General features: G+C 34.4%; 1 protein-coding gene and 1 long non-coding RNA gene across 6 annotated transcripts in view; one reads left to right on the plus strand and one right to left on the minus strand.

The window, feature by feature from the left end:
- LOC118180955 (uncharacterized) overlaps positions 1-24,413 on the minus strand; it is a 196,124-nt gene that overhangs the window by 141,998 nt on the left and 29,713 nt on the right. For 3 of the 5 annotated variants that reach the window (XM_035350038.2, XM_035350039.2, XM_035350037.2), the window contains exon 1: positions 776-1,465. The exons of the other annotated variants lie outside the window; for them this stretch is intronic. In XM_035350038.2, coding sequence (XP_035205929.1) covers positions 776-842 — 67 coding nt within the window. In that variant the 5' untranslated portion in view covers positions 843-1,465. Of the gene's footprint in view, positions 1-775; positions 1,466-24,413 lie in introns of those variants that run through there. 5 annotated transcript variants of the gene reach the window in all.
- LOC146997097 (uncharacterized) lies at positions 13,717-19,558 on the plus strand. Its single transcript, XR_015041114.1, has 3 exons — positions 13,717-13,792; positions 16,314-16,403; positions 19,423-19,558. It is a non-coding gene; the product is annotated as an uncharacterized LOC146997097 (long non-coding RNA).

A 24,413-nucleotide genomic window follows, 5' to 3' on the forward strand; every position in this document is an offset into this window, starting at 1 on the left:
CTGGTTAGTTCGGTCCGAGGTTCGAATCCCGCGAATGGGCTGGCTGCATGGGCGTTTTCGTGGTTTTCCCCATGTGTAACGTGTATACGAACCAGTTTCCCTTAGAAAGTCCTCCACAAAGGCATCCCTCCTCTTAGGCAGATAGCCCTCGAGGCCTTGCCATAATCACACACACACACCTTCATTAGAAAGTTCTCCACCAAATCACCCATTTACTTAGGTCTTGGATTGTTTTGAGTTAACAAACAATCTTGGTAAATAGTATAATTTAAAAGCATTTCTACAGGTTAATTCTAGCGCATCTTTTTAATAACTTATCAATATTTTTATGGTTTGGTTTGGTTTATCGGATTACGGCAAAACACTTTAGGGTTATCTGCTTAAGAGAAGGGATGCTTTTGTGGAAGACTTATTAAATGAAAGTAGTTCGTATACAAGTTACATATGAGGAAAACCATGAAAACCGGTAGTCTCGACTGGGATCAAACCCAGGTCGAATTACTTGCATTCAATGACTACAATCCGCTCGGCCGCTGGATAGGCCTCATAAATTTTATGCCATGGCACGTAAACATCATCTAAAGCGTGAAGGTAAACTTGTAGTCGTTTGAGTTACCATTTCAGGAAGTACAAAAATAAAGTAATCGAAAGTTCATGTTTAGGAATATAAATAATAAAGAAAACTTTTTAAAATAAACTTAAATTTAATTTGAAACTTTTCTTTTTAAATAAAATCACATAATGAAAATTTAAAATTTAAGGCTTTAAAACATACCTGAAAAAAGGTATTCCGGTAGTTCTTCGCTTAATATGCTATCCCTTTCATTCATAACATCCATCATTTAAATTATCATCCGATTATCATCTGCAAATAATCTGAAATTTCCTTTTTAAATGCACTTTCATTGAAACGTAATTATGAAGATGAAAGGCGAACGGGTACTTAGAGTAACAGATACTGTAACACTTCGCTGCAAATTAATTCTTTATGCAATTTATAATCACTTTATTGTTATTGCTTTGCTGTAAGTTCGGGAATGAATTAAATTTCATATCATTCCAGTTAAATCCAAGTATTCATAATTGAGAAAATTCTTCGAATACTCAATAAGGAAAAGAAACGGATGGAAATTTCAGAGAGAATTTTGGACAACAAAATAATTCTATAAAAAACAGAGTACTAAACATTTGGAATAGGTTACATTCCAGAAAGAATGCAGTATTCGCTGGAAAAATAAGAATTGTTCGACAAAATGTCACGCAATTATAAAACACGCATGATGTCCATCAGTGCCACTTCACTTCACTTCTAAATACACATTAGATAGCTGTGAATTCTGGAAAAAGTAATTCTGAAGAGGGATTATTTGGAAATAAAGTTTCAATCGTTATAATTTTTAAAAATATTTAGAACACAGTCCATGATTTAGCGAAATTGCGTTTTCTCTGATACCTAGAAACTAAAAACTGAACGTTATCCACCTTTGAATGACGGTTATTTCTTAGTAGAATAAATTTTTAAAGCATTGAAGATTAAAGAAGAGCTCTCATTCGCCACAAGAGATTAACTTGAAACTAGGTGAACCAATTAGAAAACTCGGATTCTGAACAAAGGGGTTAGTTGGCTTCGTTTCTTCTAGAAACGCGATACAAAATCATCATGGCTGAAAGATGATTACTTCCGGTTTTCTTGGCGCTTTTCGTTCTTTTCTTGTGGTTATGAAAGCGCGGATTGTAAAATAAAAACTAGACGTGCTCAACGGAATGTTAAAAAGGATTAACGCCATGTGTCACGTCAAATTTTAGATGTATACATATGAATCTTTGGTCTAAGCAAATCCTAATAAATTACGAATTCAGTGAGAGAATTGGGAGATATTTTTTTCGCATATCGATCATAAGTTAGATTAAGCTTTTATAACTTTTAAGCAAATCTTCAAGCCGCCCAGTCGGTATAGTGGTCAGGGAAGCTGACTGCGATGCCGAAGGCCCTGGGTCCGAATCCAGGAGAAGGCATGGTTGTAACTGTCCGTTTCTTCATAGGAAAGGCGATGGTTACCCACCTATTAAGTGCCTCCGTAATAAAGAGACCACCACATCCGGCCTTGTATAGATTAATGGTCTGGGTTACATTTGTAATTGTTCATAATCTGCCATTGGAAAAAAAAAAGCAAATCATCAAAATGTAAGAATTTCAGTAAAATACTTTAAATGAGAATCCAACATCTAAACACTGGAAAAATATATGTTGTACCTTAAAATTGCAATACAAAGATGAACAACATAAAAGCATAGCGATATTGCTATTTCACGCAATGAAAATTATTCAGTACATTCTATTATTCTATTCTATTCTAATATTTATAATGATAATATGTTTTATTAAAAAACAAAAAGATTCAGCATTAATTTGATGTGACATTTAAAATGAAAACAGTCAATACATACTGAGAGATTACGTCAGGTTTTTTATGCAATGCATTTAAGTTTTTGTCCATTTAAATGAAAATCTAAACTAAGTTGAATTTTAATAATTTTTATCTAACCGCTTCAAATAAAGATATATAATCGACACACGACTAAGCACCGACCGATTAATTGAGGGCAGTCTGTAAGAATTAAGTTTTAATTGGATTTTGATATTTTTCTCTAACTGCTCCCAAGAAACAAGTATAGTTAGTGCATGACTGAACAAGGACGAATTAATCGAGCGTAGCCTGTATAAATTAAGCTTTCATTGAATTCTGATAATTTTTATCTAACCGCTCTTAAGAAACAAGTACAGTCTACATACAACTAAGCAGGGAAATCGAGTGCAGTCTAAGAATCCTGTTTTAATTGGAATTTGAGAATTTTTGTGTAACCGTTCTTAAGAAACACGCTTAATATTATAAGGTATTTCTAACGCTTTCCTATCCCCCCCGGGGGTCGACGTAGAGTACTCTGCGCAGTACTGGCTAGAATCTGTACCTAGGCAGTCTCGGCCACGGGGTATAAAATTCATGAACTTGGCGGTTCCCGAAGGCCCATGGGGTAGGTTCATACTTGCTCTTCATGGGCCGGGAGGTGTTAGTCCCCTCCACCAGGATATTGGTAGCCAAATAGCAAACTGGACCATTGAGAGTCTGGTCACTGCTGTCCTTGGTATTCCATGTAAAGCCTAAAGAGAGGGGCATCCCGTGTAGTGCTGGCAGGTAGCCCAAATCAACGGCCAGTCATCGACCCTAAGTTGTCATCACCCACCCCACCGTGGTCTCGGTCCAGCCGGGACGGTGGTCTTCACTGGTCCGTGTTTAGCGGTGGGCTAGCTGATTGTTGAGCGATCAGCGGAGGGATTTCTAAATTTGTTGGTGTCTCGGGGATGTGGGACCCGTGCCCAGCAGGAGTGTTCAAGTCATCTTTGGGTGACGCTTTCTGGTTTTTACCAGTTCCCGGAATGTAATTGAGTTCACGACTCGCGGTATAAAACTTAGTTAGTAGTTAGTAAAGCTTTCCTAGCGTGCCTTCGTGGTGTAGTGGTTCTGCACGCGGTGCCGATATCCAGAGGTCAGTGGTTCGATTCCTGGCGAAGGCGACTACTCATTTTTCATCTTGCCTGCTTCCAAAAGATACCTAATGTCTCTAAGCCGCCCGAACTAAAAAGCTGTTGGAATAGGATTCTTCACACCTAGGATTTGGCGATTGGATCCCCTCAAAACCCCAGTCGCCCTTTAAAAAGGGGAGTATACAAGGTATTTCTCCCGCTTTCCTAGAGTTTCCTTGTAGTGGTTCTGTACATTGGGCCGGTATTCCAGATTCCAGAGGTCCGTGGTTTGATTCCCGGGGAAGGCGTTTGCTCATTTTTCATCTTGCCCTCTTCCAAAAATTCCTAATGTCTCTACAGTATGAGAAGGGTCAGATTAACTGAGGGCAGCCTATAACGATTTAATTTATTTACTGCGAAACGATGGAATAATCAACGCTGTAAATCTTCAGTGTAAAACAAAACTGTCGAAGGAAAATAAAATGGCAGATTGTGTCAACCAGATGAACTTTGCTAAAAAAAAATTCTAACCGTCTTCTACAAGTGGGTTGGAAATCTGTGTTTAATCAAGTTCCCTTGTAAAATGTTTCTTTGAGGCCATTTACAATTTCCTTTCTTAATCTTTACCGATGTTTATTCTTCAGCTATTTACAGTCCTCGCTTTTTTTAATACCGATTGAATTTAGTTGACCAAATGAATTCGTCATTCTGATTGTACTGCTTAAATACGCAGGTAAATTGTTAGTAATATTTTTCTGTTTATTATTATACGAGTTGTGAGGAATTATTGCCATCCCCGTGCGGGTTCTCGAGGTGCAACTGGAAGTACGTTCGTTTAGCATTCTCAAGATCCGAAATTCGAATCCTGATGAGCGTAACTAATTTGTCATGTTTCTCGCTCCGAAAAATCTAATAGCTCTACAGTGGCACCTGACTGAAATGGGGTGGATGATAGTTTGTCACCATAATTTGTCATTGGTCGACTGGGTCTTGTCTCTCTTCAGTAGCCATTTATGTGGGAGATAATGCAAGAAATTATCGCTTTTCTCCGTATGTGTTCCTGTGATGTAAGTAGTAGCATGTTTGACTAGCAGATCGTCAGTTCGGATCCCGGAGAGGCCATTTTAATTGCGCTTGGATTATCCCTGATTTTGAGTTAAACGCGAGCACATTCCTGGTTAACCGGGAGTTCACTGTATTTTATTCATAATTACTGTAAAATACATTTCTTTACGTTGTTTGCATTATGACACAAAAGAGTTAATAATAAGAAATTTTTTTTTGATTTCTAATTGCTAATAATAATATTTTTATTAAATTAGTAAGCAAAAGAACAAGCGAATGATTGGAAATAATGAAAAAATTGTAAATTCTAACCTATTATCATATTAATACAAAGACTTCACCCTCAGTCTATCTTAATCAAACTAAAGTTTAAAAAAATACCGATATATAAGTATAATGTAACTAAAATTGGTAACCAACATATTGTCATATGGACTGCACTTGATATTTCAGGGCGTCATGCCACAGACCTATAGAGTCTTGGATCCAGTGTTGGCATTAGCAGAGCAGCAACATCGGTTTTTGCTGGTGCCATCTATCTGACAGCATTGCCATTAACAATTTTAAAAGAGCATTAGCCAACAACTATTGTTTTCAAGTTCCAAATTAAGGTGGTGCCATTAAAAACAAACTAAATTGCACGGCAACAATCCTGTGCCAGAAGAAAAACTAAGTTGCACAACTATCCTGTGTCATACACTTAGGCTGCTATCACACGGCGGTTTGTTTCGGAAGAACAACTGTTTGGAACAATTTTTCTGCTTTGTCACAACAGGCAATCACCATAGATCGCTTTAGGGTTAACACAGGGGAAAGTGGTTCCCCATTACAAACAAGCTGATAGCATTCGAAGCTGATAGCTGATTGGTTGAAAACGAACAACTTGCAATTTTTTTGGAAAGGAAGGAAAAAGTCGCACGTCTTTCTTTCAATAGTAAGTCAGTGAAAAGTATTGTCCAAAACAGTTGTTCGAGTGAAACAAGCGCCGTGTGATATGGGCTTTAAAGGATTACAAATTGTAAGCTTCTCCACACTATTGGGCAAACATTGTATGAAATTCGTTTACACAGTTACAAAATTTAGTTACAATACAGTAACAACTGGTAACTGTATATATGCACCGAAAAATTATAACAGTTTTCCATAGGCTGATAATTCTCACCTCTATAACGAAAAGAAACTAAGAAAAACGCATTTACGTTAAATCAATAGCTTTCAATTAAGTTGTAGGGTTTATATTTATTTTAACTAACATTTATTTTAAGTTTAAACTATCTTTCCTGTCAAGCCTTACTTTCCCCTGGAACTGCCAATGCCAGAATATGTAAATTTTAGTAGAACGCGCAAGGATTCAAATTATCAGCGGAAGCACTATGATTTAAATAGAAGGAAACGAGTTCGGTGAGATATTCTTACTTAGCAAGCGCGGAGGTAGTTAGCGAGAATTGAAGAACCCCGCGTTGCGGCCTATGTGCTTGGCGGGAAGTAGTGGTAATCGTTCCAGTGAGCTTCAAGTCTGCTGAATTAGCAGCGGTATTGTAAAACGCGGTGAGTTAGTTATTTTAGAGAGCCTCGTAGTTAGAATCTTGTCTTTACTTTCTTTTCAGGTTATTATTTTTATTTGACTGCCAAGTTGGCACAGTTTGTAAGCGCCAAGAGGACGCAATTGTAATTTATTACGTTGAATAAAAAGGGACTTAAACCCTTCACAAGGCTCTATCTTTTATACAAGCTTTCACAGTCACCTCTTGGTTGCGTGCAAGTTGGAGGCGCGCAACGTTATATTGGCGCCCGAACACTTATCGAACTGAAATGGCCGAAAACTGGATGGAAGCCGCTGGACAACACCAAGAAATGACAACTCAGTTAGAAGGATTTGGATACCTGGTCCAGACTTTGAGAGCATCAATCAAGCCAAACGTCTATTTCGACGGAAAAAATTCGGTGGCGGTATTTCTCGAAGGTCTAGAAAACCACTTTCAGCTCTACCCTGTGCCTGAAAGACAAAAAGTTGCCATCGCCACATCAGCACTAAGAGGACAGGCCGCGCTATGGTGGAAAAACATAGGAAAATTTCTACTAGGTGAATTTGGAAGCCCGACATATATATTTGACAATTTCAAAAAATCGTTAGTAAAGGCCTTCCCCATAGTGAAAGATCGCGCACGGCTGGAAGCCGAACTATATAGTTTCTACCAACGGGATACAGCAGAATTGACGGACTTTATTTTACGAAAAATCAAGCTAACGGATATGCTGTATGGAAAAAAACCCGATGCGGAGATAATTGAAATAATATTACCAAGATTGTTACCCGCTGTCCAAGACTACTTTGAAATTAGAAACCCAAGAACATTGCAGGAACTCTTCGAATTGGCGGTGAAGTTTCAAAATCGCAGAATAGCGGAAAAAGCGAGAGGGGAAACATATTCTCAACATACCCGAAGGAAGGAGGAAACCAGAAATGGAAATCGCTCATATGGGGGAAAGAACTATCAAGCTAACGCATCGAAACTCGAAGGTCAAGGCCCAAAAAGAAAATTTGAAAATAAACATCCGCGTACCCAGAAGACACAGATTGAAAGGAAAGCTTTAAACGAATAGAGGGGCCTGTGAAAGGGAGGGTCCAGACCCAGGAAGTTTTAAAAAAACCCTCAAATAGACATTTAAACACGGTCATCGTAAAAAACTCACAGCTACCAATTATACAAGTCCTGGTTGGCGATGTACCAGTAGAAGCCCTCATCGATACAGGAGCAGAAGGAAATTTTATGAGTGAAAAGTTCTTCAAAAAGAATTTTTATAGGATACGACTATTTAAAACCAGAAATACGGAAATTATAGCGGCGCAAGGAAAAACATGTCACTGCATCGGGAAATTATCATTAAACTTACAGGTAAAAGAGGAAAGCCTCAAAGTATTAATTTTTATAGTGAGAAATCTGCAAAATCCTCTTATTTTAGGTATGGAGTTTTTAAGGGCCGCGAGGGCCAAATTGAATTTTCAAGAAGGTTCCGTGGTGCTGGAGATGGACCAGAGGGTGGTGGAACCTGTGGAGACACCGCAAGTGGACCTTAGCCATCTGAATGATAATGAAAGGCAAGCAATACAGCAAGTGGTGAGTAATTTTTCTAATTTGTTTTCAGAAAAACCAGGAAATTGTCAAATAGTCACGCACAAGATTCAATTAAATGCCGAAAAACCTTGTAGGACTAAACCTTATCGATACGACAAACAAAAAGACGTAATCATCGAAGAACATATTCAGGAGATGTTAAAGAATAAAATAATAACGCCCGTAAATAGTGAATACGCGAGTCCAGTCGTACTATGTAGGAAAAAGAACGAGTTTCCTCCTTCGGATAAAAGGGCTTGGAGGTTTGCTATTTATTACAGAAAACTAAATAGTATTACTAAATTTCCAGTTTACCCTTTGCCGGTTATAGACGAGATCATTAGACAGATCAAATCGACAAGATACATGTCTACTTTGGACTTAACGTCTGGCTACTATCAAATAGCTATGAGACCCGAAGACATACATAAAACCGCGTTTATAACAAAATCGGGCACTTATGCATTTTTACGCATGCCCTTTGGGTTGTGTGGGGCCCCATCAACATTCCAGAGAGCTATGGACATTGTTCTAAAGCCTGTCCTAGGAAAATCAACTTTAATTTATCTAGATGATATAATTATAACGAGTAGTACGTTGGAACAACACATTAATGACCTCGAACAAGTTTTTAAATTATTAAAAGAGGCCGGTCTTACATTGAACGCCTCAAAATGCAAGTTCGCAACTAAAGAACTTAAATATCTCGGTTATAAAATTTCGCAAAAGGGTATAGAAACGCAAGATTCAAAAATAAAAGCTATTAAGAATTTCCCACCGCCCAACACCGCCAAGAAACTTTCGTCTTTCCTTGGATTATGTTCTTACTATCGATCTTTCATAAAAGATTTCGCTAATATTGTTGAACCACTCTTAGTAATCAAAAGAAAAAAGAGTAAATTTACGTGGACAGCGAAAGCAAACACAGCATTTGAAAGATTAAAAGAAGCGCTCATTAATGCCCCTGTTTTAAAATTCCCGGAGGGGGACGAAAACCTGGAAATTGCAGCAGATGCGTCAGACTATGCGGTGGGTGCGGTTCTTATGCAAAATAACCATCCGCTGGCATTTTTTAGTAAAACATTGAATCAGACACAAAGGAATAATTATACAGCTACAGAAAGAGAAACATTAGCCGTATTAATGGCTGTACACAAATTTCGAGTTTATTTCGGCAAATCGCCAGTAACAGTCTTTTCGGATCATGCGGCTGTTGGTAGACTTTACTCGAGAAAAAACCTAACGCCCAGGTTAATAAGATGGGCTTTAAAACTCCAAGAATATAATATCACAATAAAATATAAACCGGGTAAGGAAAACAATGTAGCTGACGCACTTTCTCGTATAAAACTGGACGACGAAGGAAATGAACTTAAATGCGCTGTGTTGACTTCAAAAATTTTAGATTCTAGAGATACGGTTATTACTGAACTGAAAGCTGATCCTGAATTTGGAAATATCTATGCTTATTTGAAAGACCCCGAAAGCTTTGAGCATACAGATATCGATGCGATAAGAAATAGAGCAAAAAACTATGAAATAATAGATAATTTATTATTCTATACGAAAACAACAAACGAAAATCTTGAGTATAAGCCAGTCATCCCAGCCTCGCTTCGATTAAGCATTTTGAAGGAGTTGCACGAAGAAAATTCAGCGGGCCACCTCGGGGTCAGAAAGACTATAAAAAGGGTACGCGAGGAGGTATATTTCCCGCAATTATACAAAATAGTAACGGCGTATGTCAGGTCCTGCAATCAATGTCAGTTAATAAATGATATTAATTACAGCCCGGCCGGGTACTTAAATAGCATTCGCGCTACATTTCCGAATGAAATTTTAGGCATAGATCTCCTTAGTCCCTTCCCCCAGAGCGAGTTAAATAAAAATCGTTTTCTTTTAGTAATAGTAGATCATTTTTCAAAATGGATAGAAATTGTTCCACTTAAACGCGCGTCAGCCAAAACAGTCGCAGATGCATTCTTACACAGATACATTTTAAAATACGGTGCACCGATAAAAGTCATTAGCGATAACGGAAAACAATTCATTAGTCAAATATTTGAAAACATATGCAATGGACTTGGCATACGCCATATCAAAATGGTTCCGTATAGACCACAGGCTAACATAGCAGAAAGAGTTAATAAAAACATAGTAAAAATAATTCGCAGTTACGTGAGCACACATCACAAGCGCTGGGATGGCTACATAAATGAATTAGCTTATGCTTTAAGAACGGCACATCATGATACTACGGGAAAAACTCCAGCAGAATTATTTTTAGGCAGAAAGTTAATTACGCCTTTAGATAAATTATTCTTTGTGCAACAAAGAGAGCAGGAGTTTAAACAACAAGATGTGCAAAAGTTGATTGATCAGGCGCTTAAAACCTCGGATACGGCAAGAAATAGGCAGAAACTTTATTATGATAGAAAACGCCGTGAAGCAGATTTTAAAGTTGGGGATAAAGTATTGAAGCGGAAATTTTCTTTATCAAGTGCCCCAGACAATTTTATGGCAAAGCTAGCTCCAAAGTTTGAAGGCCCCTATGTAATTCAGGAAATCAAAGGGGTAGTATTATATCTTAAGAACGACAGAGGGGAAATCTGTAAAGCAAGTCCCGACCAGGTGAAAAAATACTATAATCCAAATGATTTTGAAATCCTTAAAGAATCTTGCAGGACTCAAGTCTAAACGAAATAGAAGGGCCAGAGACTACAACAACTATTCCACCACCCAAGAAACAGAGAACTGAAGAGAGACCTAGCACTTCTACAACCCGGACGTCGGTATCAAAAAGAAAAAATGATTTTCAAACTCCGGCGTTTAAGAAAAACAAAAATACAGATGAACCGGGTAAAGAAACCGTGGTAAAGAGAAAAACACCACCTACAAAGGATAGCAGGAGAAATTACACATCAAGGAGAACGCGCACACGGCCACAGAGTCAGGTGCCAGCAAGGCCGCCGTTCCGGAAACTGAAACGCCAGCAGGAGGCACAAAAATACGAGGAACAGAAGAAATTCAAGAAGGACTCCAGACCGGAGGACGTCAAGACCAGCCGTCCCATGGAAAAACGGAAATGCCAACAACCAGACGATTACTCCGCCAAGAGGCCAGCATGTAGAGGACGCAAAAGAAAAACTAATGTGGACGACACTCGGAGGTCAGTAAGGAGAAGATTGACGTCCATGAAACCGATAACTTGGGAACAATATTGCCACAAAAGAATGACGGAGTTTCAAGCATCGAAAACTCAAAGATAAGTTAAAACCTTCTATAATTTTTTTTTTCTCTTTTAGTCCGAAATGTTATGTATAAGTACGAAGTTCTATGTTTTGACGAAAGTCAATATGTCTCGGTTGAGACTTAGTTTTGTTTTACTTTATTTAGCTAAGGCAAAAGTATTATTTTCTTTAAGTGTAAAAGCTAAAAACAAGCATTTTCTGTTGGTCGAAAGACTAATTCTGTTATGTTAAAGCCAAAATTTGGCCGGAGATAAAAATAACTTCGTATTCTTGTACTAATAAGAATTTTAGTTTCAGTGCCGCCAGCTTGGCGAAGAATGAGTAAAGTAAAAATTTATTTTCTCTTATTCATTTTATGGTAAATTGTAAAAAGCATATGTATTAAAAATTTGTAAATGTATGTAAATACTTGAAGGTTATGTAAAAGTAGAATTTAGTCTAGAAGCATAAAATTGTAGATGCTAAAAGTGAATGCTTAAAAGCAATGAAGTCAAAATTTAAGTAGTAAATTGTAGATAAAGTCATGCTTTAGAGCGAAAGCCTGCATGTTTAAAGATGAATGAGGGGGAAGTTAGAATGAATGTGTTTTGTAGGGTTCTCCACCTACATTTGAATTTTTAAGAATATTAAAGTAGCTCATTGAGTTGTAGAATGTCGAGTAAGGTGTGTCTATTTGGTCGTTGAATTCTAACAAATCATGGTGGTTTGGGGAAGTGTTGTAAGACTAAAACACGAACCCCCATAGCACAAAACATCCTCAGGATGTCCCATTTAAGTCGCAATATCCCGGGACATACTTAGGATGTCCTAAGGATGTTGATTCTCAGATGTCCTGAGGAGATCGTAATTTAACATCCTGAGGATGTCTTATTTAAGTCGCTATGTCCCGGGATATGACAGGATGTCCTGAAGATGTTGATTCTCAGATGTCCTGAGGAGTTCACCAATTTCACATCCTGAGGACATTCATTCTGCATTGTCCGGAGGACTTTCGTTGTCAAACATTTTGAGGATATTTGTTCTCAAATTTACCAGTTTTAATTTTTTGACATTGCACATCTGAAACTTGCACATTATTTTATTTTTCATATGTATTTTACTAAGTTGTTTCTAAATGCTGTACATTAAAAATATTGATATGATTGATGATTTATTCTTGTTATTTTGTTATTAATTTTAACTGCTATTTTTTCTGACGTTTTTAAAAATTTATTTAGTCATGGAAAAGATTTTTTTCAATGGATTAGCATTTTCTAGAATATTTGCAAAATTCTAAATAACATATATTTTTTTTATAAAAAATGTATAAATTACATGTATAATTACTTACAGATTACAAACCCTACTACAAATATAGGTAAAATTAGATATATATATATTTAATTACGGAAACGAATTTTTTTTTTAATTTGGGTATAGAGACATTAGGTATTTTTTTGGAAGCAGGAAACATGAAAAATTAGCAACTGCCTTCGCCGGGAATCGAAGGACGGACCTCTGGAATACCGGCCCAGTGTGCAGAACCACTACACCACGAAGACACGCTAGGTGTGGTGGTGGTGTATTTAATTATGACAAAGCACACTAGGGCTATCTGCCTAAGGGGAGGGATGTGTTCGTGGAGGACTTTCTAAGGGAAACTGGCTCGTATACACGTTACACGTGGGGAAAACCACGAAATACACCACGAAGACACGCTAGGTGTGGTGGTGGTGTATTTAATTATGACAAAGCACACTAGGGCTATCTGCCTAAGGGGAGGGATGTCTTCGTGGAGGACTTTCTAAGGGAAACTGGCTCGTATACGCGTTACACGTGGGGAAAACCACGAAAACATCCATGCAGCCAGCCCGTTCGCGGGATTCGAACCTCGGATCGCACTACCAGGGTTCAGCGACTTTACCGCTCGGCCGCTGGTGGGCCGAAGACACGCTAGGAAAAATACCTTATATTACTTCTCTTTTTAAAGGCCGACTTTTTTTTAAGGGGATCCAATCACTAAATCCTGGGTGTGGATATACCTTATCCAACACCTTTTTAATTCGGGCGCCACTGTAGAGACATTAGGATTTTTTTGGGGGAAGCCGTAGAGATGAAAAATTAGCAACCGCCTTCGCCGTGAATCGAACCACGGACCTCTGAAATACCGGCCCAGCGTGCAGAACTATTACACCACGAAGGCACGCTAGGAAAGCGGGAGAAATACCTCATAAGGAAATTTTTTTTCCTCTAATTACAGGACAGAAAATGTTTTTCAATCGCGCGATCTGTTATTGATATTGAATTACAGTCGTGCGATAATTTCGCAGTAAAGATACATCTCTGATGACTATCCAAGATTCTAGAAACTTTGGTCTTATATAGAGATGGTCGTCTTACAGAAATAATGCTTAATATCAATATTTATTTATGATCTCAGAACTATTGGTCACTTTCAGAAGTGGTCGTTTGAGAGGCGATATTCTATATATTTATTTACTGATACTCTCAGATTCCAAAATTTGTTTATATTCTCAGAAATATTGGACGGAAGGTGGTCGTCCCATACATGCAAAATTTTACATTTCATTAAAAATGAATTCGGCATTATTTAACTATTTCCCTTTTAATTAATTAATTAGATAAAGAAAAAATTAGGAAATAGTACTGTTTATTACGGAATAATGTAGGAAGTTCTACAGAACTATATTCTTTCGCGTCATTGCACATTGTATCCGGCAAACTACTAGTTCCTCGTATTCTTCCGCAAATCCGTAAACATCTGTCTGATTTGAAACGAAATCCAAAATGGCTGCGCTTAAGGTTAACTTGTATGGATATTTTTTGTTGCATGAAAGGTAAGTTCAATTGCAATACTTGTATGTTTACTTTTTTTGCTTTTCGAATTTATGTCATTTTGACAGTTAAATGTTTCACAGCTTTATGAATTGTTACCATTCTGTCGTGAATTACGTGTATCTCAATGGCTGGCTGTCTTTTCAAATATCTAATTTGCCCTGCTATCCAAATGTTTATGACAATTTTTTTTAGTCTAGTTTATGCATTCAGTTTCAAAATAATATGTGTGATCAGATTGCTTATTATTTTATTGCAGCAATAAATTTATGTTAAATAGTTTGAACAAATGTATAAAAATAAGAGTTTGCATTGTTTTGTCCAAAATATGTATGGTTGAAACATTATCTTAATCTAGTTTGTAATTCAAGTTTTTTTGGGGGTACTGTTCTGTTATTGGGACCAGAATCGGAAATGTATGAACCTGTGTTCGTAAGTATGTGCATAGATGTGTATATGTAGACATACAAATATACAAGCATACATAAATACAATTCTGAACCCGGTCCTGATAACAGAACAGTACCATTTTTTAATCTTTTTTGAATATTTTATAAAAGGATTAAGCATTTTTCAAACTGCATATCATTTTAAGATTCGACTTGCAGGAAGACAAAATATGGTCATTCAATCAAATGCTTATGATTGCTTTTAACATTTTCTCATAAATATTGTTTGCATTTTTATTGTATTTTAGATACTTTAGTTATGTAAAGTGAACATGAGAATATTAGGAAAGCTGAAGAATATGAATAGCTACCATAATACATGTATTTTTTCATCAAGCCCATTGTTTTAGAAACCAATGCACCATTATTATATGCTGGCTTATTTTATAGTTATATGCAGTTTAATTTTATGTTCATGTTACTGTAGTATTGTCATTATAATATAAGTATTGATAATTTTTGTTGAATCTTGCAAGTTGCCTAACATTCAGAATTATTACTACCGAATTTTACTGATAGGTTTTTTTTGAGTTGACATAATCTGTCTGATAAATAAAATAAACTGGTGTTTAAATTATATGCATTTCTCTTAATGTTTCATTGAAAGTGAGATGGAAATATAAATGCTATCCAGAAAAGTGAATTTTTTTTGCCTGAAATAACAAACTGTACTAAATGATTAATGTTTATATCATTTTAGAAATGTCAATATTAAAGTTTCTCCTTCTCTTCTTTGATTTTGAAATAATTTATAATAAAATAATATATGCATAAGTGTAATTAATGTAAAGTGTCATTCAATAATATAATTTATTTTTACTGATATTTTTATATTTCTTATCTGGGTTTTCTTTTGGTGTTAGAAGGAGGAAAAGACTAATGTTTTAATTAAGGAAATAATTAAAACATTACAGTCTTTTAAATAACACAGTTACAGTAATGTTTATTGAAGCAATCAGTACTGTGTGATTGCCAGTGATTGAATAATGTTAAAATGCATTGTTCATAAGGAAATTTGCTTATCTTTGTGTTATAGATTTTATTTTGACACAAGCTGAAATTTGAATTATTGGAAGCACTTTGAAAACCCGAATTATTTCCAGAATCATTAATCAGGCCAATATATAACATACAAATTTTCATACAAAATTATTTCTTTTAGCATATTATAAAGAGCTCATTTAATTTTATTATTTGTACAAATTTTAGACAAAAGTAGCATGTAACAGTTAAAGATTTATTGAAGCCTACTTGTTACTTGTGGTAACAAAGAAGTGTGAAAGATATTGCCACATTAGCGAACATGACGATCATTGATGCTTAGTTTAGTAATTTAATAATATATTGAGAAATGCTGGGAACTTTCAGAAGTAGACATTTCGGAAATGATGGGCTTGATAAGAAATTTACATGGTTTTATTATTTATTCTTTAGTTAAGAATGGATTTTAGATGTTCATGTGAAAGAATTCTGTTTAATTATATGTGAAAGAATTGTTAAAGTTTGGCATTTAAAAAAATGAATTAATAATATGCAATTATCTTTTTATTTTACATATATTACTATATATTTCTAATGCGCTATGTAAATGTCAGTGCTAAACAATTGAGATACTATTGTCAGGGCAATCTTTTCTTATACATGAAAAATTCTGATACTTTCTTATCATCTGCCCTCACAGCTTCAACTTATGCTAAAACAGCAAGAGTATGCACACGATAATAGCAAACTATGAATATGCATACCACACACATGTATTTACATGCTTTATATTTAATCTTTATTTCTGAATAGTATTCCATTGGATGAAAAATATGTGAATATTGACCCAATGTATATATTTTTGTGTGTGTGCATCCTAAAATTTCTTGTTTCTTATAAAGTGCTTATTTGAATTACTACTTGTGAACAGAGCAGTAGATATGAACCATAAACTAACCATTTTGCCAATTTTCACAGCTTATCAGAAAGCACCAAAATTTGTAATAATGTTAAGTTTAAATGATGTTCTATACTTTTGTGTTAATTTTTCTATTCTATTAATTCTATTACTGTGTTATCAAACTTTCTGCAGGAATTTCAACTGGTTAAGATGTTATTACCATGTGGAGAAGAATTTGGTTTTCAAGCTAGAAAAAATTGCAGCTGAATTATTTTGTAGAAGGTCAGTCAAACTGGTTTTAGTTAATTATAATTTAATTTTGGGTGAAGAATTCTCAAATTTATTTATCATAAGTGTCTAAAGGTCTTCTAAATTAAATTCTGCTTGTTTTTGAAATTTTTCATCACATTCATTCTTTGATTATTATTATTTTTTTTAAAATTTACTAACTTATATCCAGGCACATAATGTTGCATTTAATGCCATACCTTAAATATTGTAAAATGTTAAAATAATACATTTCACTTAAAAATGTGGTTGTGACAGTAAATTTTCTGTTACATTTAATCATATCTATAAACATTGGTATACATCATTTTTCAATAATCTGTATATTATTTTGTGCATTTCTTTTACATCCAAGATCTGGCATATGACTTGCTTTTCAAACTGATAACATGGTGTAATAATGTAATCTAATGGTTAAAGTTTACTATGGAACGGGCCAAATTTAATAAATTATTCTTTGATAGAAATTTATTCATGTGTTCAGTGTGTCTCATCTCTTTAAATTGCTAAAGTAAATTTTATGTACTTGCATTTAGGAATTTTGACTGTATCAGAGTAATTTTGTTTCAGTTATTATAACATGCAAAGGAAAAAATTCATTCATAGCTCCGTATTTAAAATTAGTTAATTAAAGTCCTTAATAAAGAGGGACGTTTTGTTGTTTTTAATGTCGATAGAGTTTAATTCAAAAATATGCCACATTAAGGGTTACTTTTTAACCTAATTTAAAATTTTCATTACTTTAACATGTCCAATAATTGTTATTTTAACTCCGATATTGTAATAATATCAAAATTCCTTACTTTTTGATAGGTAATCCAAATGTAAAACAAGAAAAGAAAAAATTTTAATCTAAAAGTATATTTATTTCATACCTCTAACAAATAAAACAACACAAGCACTTTTTACTGTCTATCTGCATAGTGTGGCATGTCCCGTAAGACTGAGATTTGTATGGTCAAATCCATGTTTCAGTTAAAGGAAAATGCATGCACAGTCTTCTGATTTTCCCTTCGATTAAGGATTCTGTATATACTAGCATAAGAAATATATTAGTTAATGCAGTGTTATACATCAATATTTAGAGACAATTATTGTGGCTATGTTTATTATAATTTTGTTCACTGTAATGGCTGGAGTGCCTAAACCATCATGCTGTGTAGACAAAACTCAAATCTTCATCTCTGCATACTGCTCCACTAGTGTTTAAACCACTGAAATGGTGATCATGGTAGAACATCTTTGGTAAAAATTTACTCAACTGTAACGCTTGGCAAATCGTTTCTTTTTTTTATATCAAGATCGTCACCTGAGAGGATCGGCACCAATTTCAAGGTGGCCGCTACACAAAACCAAAATAAGAAGTCAAAGACATACACAAACTCTGTGTCCATGTACACATCGACCTATTAAAACAGAGAACTGCACAAACTGGGCATTGTGCACTGCCTTAATTTTGTCCATGTACACATTGATCTATTTTCACTTTAAGAAAATCAGAAAGTTAAAAATATCATAGTTACCAGAAAAAATTCGCCACTGTCTTAACACACAGACAACCAAAAATACACAAACAGAGAGGAATAAGTTACCAAAAATACATATTTTCTAACATAAAAACATTAAACAACAAATCTTCTAACAAAAATTAACACACAGAGACAAAAAAATAAATGAAACATCATTTTTTTAACATACCTTTTTTTTCACATGCATATGTTTAGGCTTCCCACCACCATCCTCCAGGTAAGCAATTCAATTAAATTTTTCGTCTCTTAGTCACCTCAGACATACTCAAACGATGGTACCCACACCGAAATAATAAATAGCATGTTCAAAATACAAGACCATACCACTTCCGTGCAACCAAACACAGCAATTGAAAATAATGGTAAGAACCAAAAACCTGGGACCTTACAAAAGGTTTACTATTAAAAAAAGTAGCCCAAAACTAAATTTATCACAGCACATTGGCAATATTTGCAGAAATAACTCCTTTTTATAGACAAAAAAAAAAGTTTTTTTTTTTTTTTTTTTTTCCCAAAGGCTACTTTTGCCAACATTATCAACATTAGGGTTACCGAAAAACTTATTTGACGCAATGGGCTTCCACATTTCACAAACAACCAATACCACTTTGCAATTTTTTTTCAGACAGAAACCAAGGTGTACCATACAGTAAAGATTAGCCACATCTTCATGTACTACTGTTACAAGAACTTCTTTGGTAAATTTCTGCGGTTAAATTCAAAAGTTTAAAATTGCATTAACATGATCAGATTCAGAGTCATAGCTAGGGTTTTCAGCGCTCAGGGACAACTGAAGATTTCGTGCCCCCTACTGCTTGCCAAGGATGGAAAACATTTAATTCTAAAATGTTCTAACATCAGTTTGGTGCCCCTTGGATTCTGCACCCGGGGACAGATGCCCCCCTTGCCCCCCTCTAGCTATGCCCCTGATCAGATTTTATTTTCTGCACGTAGCTAACAGTTACTTATGTGTTGTCAGATAAATGTTACCAGATGCAGTTAATTATTTTTTACTTGCCAATCTCATGAGACAAGTTTTTTTTTGCTCCTGCAAGACTTTACTTTGTGTTGCAAAATAAATTCATTCTCACTCTTTTTGGACTTGCCTACACATTAAATTTAAAATAGTTTTATGAATAGGTAAAATGTGATTATCATAATTTTGTTTCTCTCTTTATCTTGGCAACTTTATATGTTGATTCAGTATCCAGGTTACCTACCAGTGGCTGATTGATAAAACTGCTCATATGTTCAGCTGGTGGTTTGAGTTTATTTTCTGACATAAAAAATTTTAAAAGGCATTCGCCATGTTTATTTTACTATAATCGAAAAATCAAATAATTGCTACTCTGTTTATAGGTACTAAATGTTAAAATATTTTAAATGTTTCCTTTAATTTGCATTCTAATAGTCATTTGTTTAAATTTAATTATGAATTATATTCACATATAGTAATTGTGAGTGTTTTTTTTTTTTTATTTTAGGTGCTGTGAAAGGCAATGACAGAGATCCAATTTATCAAGAGTTCTTATATACATAAGAATACATGGATATAAGATTGTTTTTCATGAATTCAAATAAAATGTGATAAATTGGATTAATAAAAACTATTTTGAATTTTGAAAAGTGTTTTTCCTCTGTTAATCATAATATAGTGCCATAAATTTCTGAATGTGTTTATTTTTCATCTAAATAAATAGCTTTACAAAAATTTGTCATATTAATAGATATTGCATAATTTAGCATTATTATAAATATTTATTATAGCAGATTTAGCTGAACTACTTTTTTAGTCTCTTTGCAGATGAAGTCACAAAGGTAAGTGGTTAGATATTTTACTGTATTCCCCATTAAGTAATTTTATCTAGTAAATTACCATTACTTATATACTAAAGGTGAAAGAATAAGCTTTCCTTGAAGATACAAAAATTTGCAGATATTTCAAAAAATTGGTATACGTAAAAAAGTTCTTAAATTGCCACATATGCGAAACTGAAAATGTTATATATGAAATAGTTCAGAAATATAAATATTTTCACTATTTTTTAACTATAATTCACTGCATTTGTTATATATAATCACAGTTTAAGGTAGCAGTGCTTTTCTCACTGTGATTTCTCATGTATTTTGATTCATAAATACAGGTACATAAATCCACGTATTTTGATTTCTCTTTTGAGACCGAATAAAAAATGAACTAAACATTCTCGTTGATATTGAGAGTTGAATAAAAGCTCACTTCAAAATAAAATGAATTAATAAATTTATGGAAAATTTTACATTGCATATATTGAGCAGAAAGAGTAAACTGAATATACTTAATGGAATTAATAATTGGTAGATTTGATAGCAGAATAAAATGCCTTAATTGCATGGTAAACAGTAGATCTTTTGAAGTTTTTCTATGTTGCGTAAAATGCAGATTTAAATTTTTGATATTGATTGTCATATAAATGGCAATTACTGTTTTATTTTGCTCTGAAATGAATCGTTAGTAATAAAATTCTGGATGAGACAACCTTTAACACGCGCTAGAATTTACAAAGTTTAATTTGGTGCTGATTTCAACGGGTAAATTTCATTTTACTGAATTTTGCATAAAATAATACCAATGAAACATTGCAAATTATTTTCAGAACTTTTTTTTTTAATCTAAAAGGGCTATTAGTTTTGAAATGTGACTTCATATTGTCAGTCGTAAACTTGTTTCGCTTTTCATTCAAGTCTTTCCATTTGGCAAAATTTAACATATTTACCTTTAAAACCTAATATATTATTGACTAACAAGTCAAGCTATTTAAAAGCATTACACACAGTTCTTAACAATGCTTTTTTTAATTTTTAATCTGATTGATTTAAAATGCATTTAATTCATGATATATCTAATTGAAAACATTTTAATATTTCTACATAATTACATGATATATTTCTTCATTTTTCAAATATATAGAAGATATATAACTTTCTAGTGTCAGTATCTTATAAAATGTTTTGCTATTTCTACTGCCCCATCTGTATTGATAATCTATGCATTCATAAACTTTTAGCCTCTTTGAGTGACTGCTAAAATCTGAGGCCTTTCAGATTTTTTTTTTAATTGTGTGAGCAGAAAGATAGAATTTTAGAAGAGCTTCTTGAGTTACCTTTTGAATGATATAAAGAATTGTTAACATAATGTCAAATTTTTACAACTAAATATTAAATATATAAAAAAGCCTGCAGCATTCTCATGTTACGAAAACATATTTATTTATTCTGAGGCTAGGAATTGATTTAGTTTTAAAAATACAATTTATTCCTTTTAACAATTTCCCAACAGTGTCATCAAAACACTATAAATTCCTTACATGTTTTAAAGAAAGATTATTCATTTATGTAAAGATTATTAAATGGGTAATTTTATTATTCAATTTTTAATACAAATTAACTGAAATTAGAAACTGATTTTGTAAAATAATTTAATTATGAATAATTCAATTTGGGGGGCTATTGGATGTTTAAAAATGATCAAAAGATTTTTAATATCTTAAAAATAAAAGCAAAATTTTCAGTTTTAATATTTTGTATTAATAATTCATTTTAATTTCCTTGCTCAGTTTTAATATATTCACAAATTCAGATTTAAAAACAAAATAAGTTGTATAAATATTTTCAACATTTCTGATTTTTCCATAGTAACCATTGGAGAACGATTTGAGACTATCTGTGTAAAAAAAAGTAGGTTTTAGATCATCGCACCTTCACATACTTTCACTGGAATTTTCCTCTGCATATATACTGGGATGTGACACTGAGCAGTTGAGAGTATGTATTTAAGAGGTTAAAGGGATATTGTAACTAGTGTTTCAAATCCTGATAACATCCCATACGCTGTCGGTGGGACGTAGATAGGATGTCCTAAGGATATACTGGGATGTGACATTAAGCGCTCAGGAGGATGAGTTTAGGAGGAAATTGGGATATTACGGGATGTCCTGAGGATGTAGTAAGTAGGACTTTAAATCCTAAATAACATCCCATATGCTGTCGATGGGACATAGGATGTTTTTAGGATATAATGGGATGTGCTTAGGAGGTTTGTGGGATATCCCGGGATGTCCTGAGGATGTAGTAAGTAGGAGTTCATATCCTAATAACATCCCGCACGCTGTCGATGGGACTTGGTTAGGATGTCCTGAGGATATCCCGGGATGTGACATTAAGCACTCGGTGTTTTAGGTGTTTTAGGAGGTTCGCGGGATATTCCGGGATGTCCTCAGGATGTGCGCATATCCTGCGAGCAACATCCTTGGGATATCCCAAGGATGTTTTTGTGCTATGTGGGAATATTCCCGTTTGACACCACACACGGTGGAGAGCCAGGGTAAAGTTAAATTAATGCTTGAAAAATTGAATGAATGTGAAGTAAGCAATAACTAAGAAAAACGAATCGTTTAAAAACAAAAATTTATTGTGTCAAGAAAGTGTAAATTATAATGTATGTAGAAAGATACTGATACTTATTCCTTCCAGATGCTGGAAGGAAAGACCAAGATTGATTGATGAAGTCCAGGAAAAGTTGCTGTAAGAAGAAAGCTTTGTAACGAGCAACAGAATTTTAGTATAATTGTTACATAAGATTTTTTTTTTTTTTTTTTTTTTTTTTTTTTTTGTGTGTGTAAACGAGGTTCTCCCCAGTTAGTTCAGAATTAGATAAACTTACAACAGGTCGTTTGTAGGACCTGCTTCCAAGTTTTCCAAATTCTGGCAGCGGCAAATGTAGGGTTTATATTTATTTTAACTAACATTTATTTTAAGTTTAAACTATCTTTCCTGTCAAGCCTTACTTTCCCCTGAAACTGCCAATGCCAGAATATGTAAATTTTAGTAGAACGCGCAAGGATTCAAATTATCAGCGGAAGTATTATGATTTAAATAGAAGGAAACGAGTTCGGTGAGATATTCTTACTTAGCAAGCGCGGAGGTAGTTAGCGAGAATTGAAGAACCCCGCGTTGCGGCCTATGTGCTTGGCGGGAAGTAGTGGTAATCGTTCCAGTGAGCTTCAAGTCTGCTGAATTAGCAGCGGTATTGTAAAACGCGGTAAGTTAGTTATTTTAGAGAGCCTCGTAGTTAGAATCTTGTCTTTACTTTCTTTTCAGGTTATTATTTTTATTTGACTGCCAAGTTGGCACAGTTTGTAAGCGTCAAGAGGACGCAATTGTAATTCATTACGTTGAATAAAAAGGGACTGAAACTCTTCACAAAGCTCTATCTTTTATACAAGCTTTCACAGTCACCTCTTGGTTGCGTGCAAGTTGGAGGCGCGCAACGTTATAAAGTAGTCCTCTCATTAAATTCAGTTTCAAAGCATAGTGGTTAAAAACCATTTCAATAGCTCCTACTAATAAAATCGAGGTAAGCAGCTGTAAGAAACTACTATACACTTTTTGTTTCTTCTTCTTCTTTTTTTAATAAGCTAAGCTATGGTTGTATGCTATATTTTAATTATAGAGTATTTTATTTCATACTGCAACATTAATATTCTGATTACAAAGTGAGAATGTCAATAAGACAGGTTAATTAAAATCTGAGATTTGATTATTTGGAGGTTAGCTCAGCCTGATAAATTTCCACAACTTTTGTTCCGGGCTTCAATTCCGTTAGGAGGACGTTAGGGATTATAGTATCTTTTTGGTAAGGGAACACGAAATCTATCGAAAGTCCTTTCGATGTGATGGTAAAAGTAAAAGAAGGCAAGAAGTCTTCAGATTCCATCCATTGATGGCACCTTGATCAAATTTGGATGGAACAGATCGTCCTCGTATACTTTTCCCAATAGCCTTTTCACAGTTAGTATCATCAGTTCCATTTATATATTTCCCGATGCAATATTTCTTGTAAGATCAGACGATCATTTCTGGGCTATTTAGTTATGGGATAAGGATTTGGTACTCCTTTTCAGGCAGCTCTATTTAAGTTCAGCAATTATTCATACTTTTGGAGATATATAGCTGGGTTTTTAGAACAAATTTATATTCGGTTTGTATACTGCGTTTCAGTTTTGGCTAAATTTTTGAAGCAAAGTTTTACCCCTTCGCTTAGTTGTGGATTGGCGTATATTCAAAAATATATGGTTATCTATTAACTAAAATTAATTCTGATGGTTAGTCGAAAGCTAATATACAGCCTTACCTATTTTGTGAAAATGAGTAAGACTATTCAACATGTCCATCGCAAGTGAATCGAAACCCACTTTAAGGTTTGGCACCAGCAAATTAACAAAATTCCACGACTGTCTTGAAAATGTTCTAATAATAGGTAAAAGTATGGAATTTATTTGTTGTTATTAAGAATTATTCTTCAAGTTAAATTATGGAAAGAAAACTTCTGAGCATTTAATTTAGAAACTGTATTAATGAGAACAAACGGTATGATGGATAGCCACTTCAGCTTGTAACAGCTTTTATAAGTATTTATAGATTCATAACTTTTATT

Source organism: Stegodyphus dumicola, chromosome 5 (genome assembly GCF_044657685.1).
Source record: "Stegodyphus dumicola isolate Sdum_Otavi_A_Nest chromosome 5, ASM4465768v1".
Classification (NCBI taxonomy): domain Eukaryota; kingdom Metazoa; phylum Arthropoda; class Arachnida; order Araneae; family Eresidae; genus Stegodyphus; species Stegodyphus dumicola.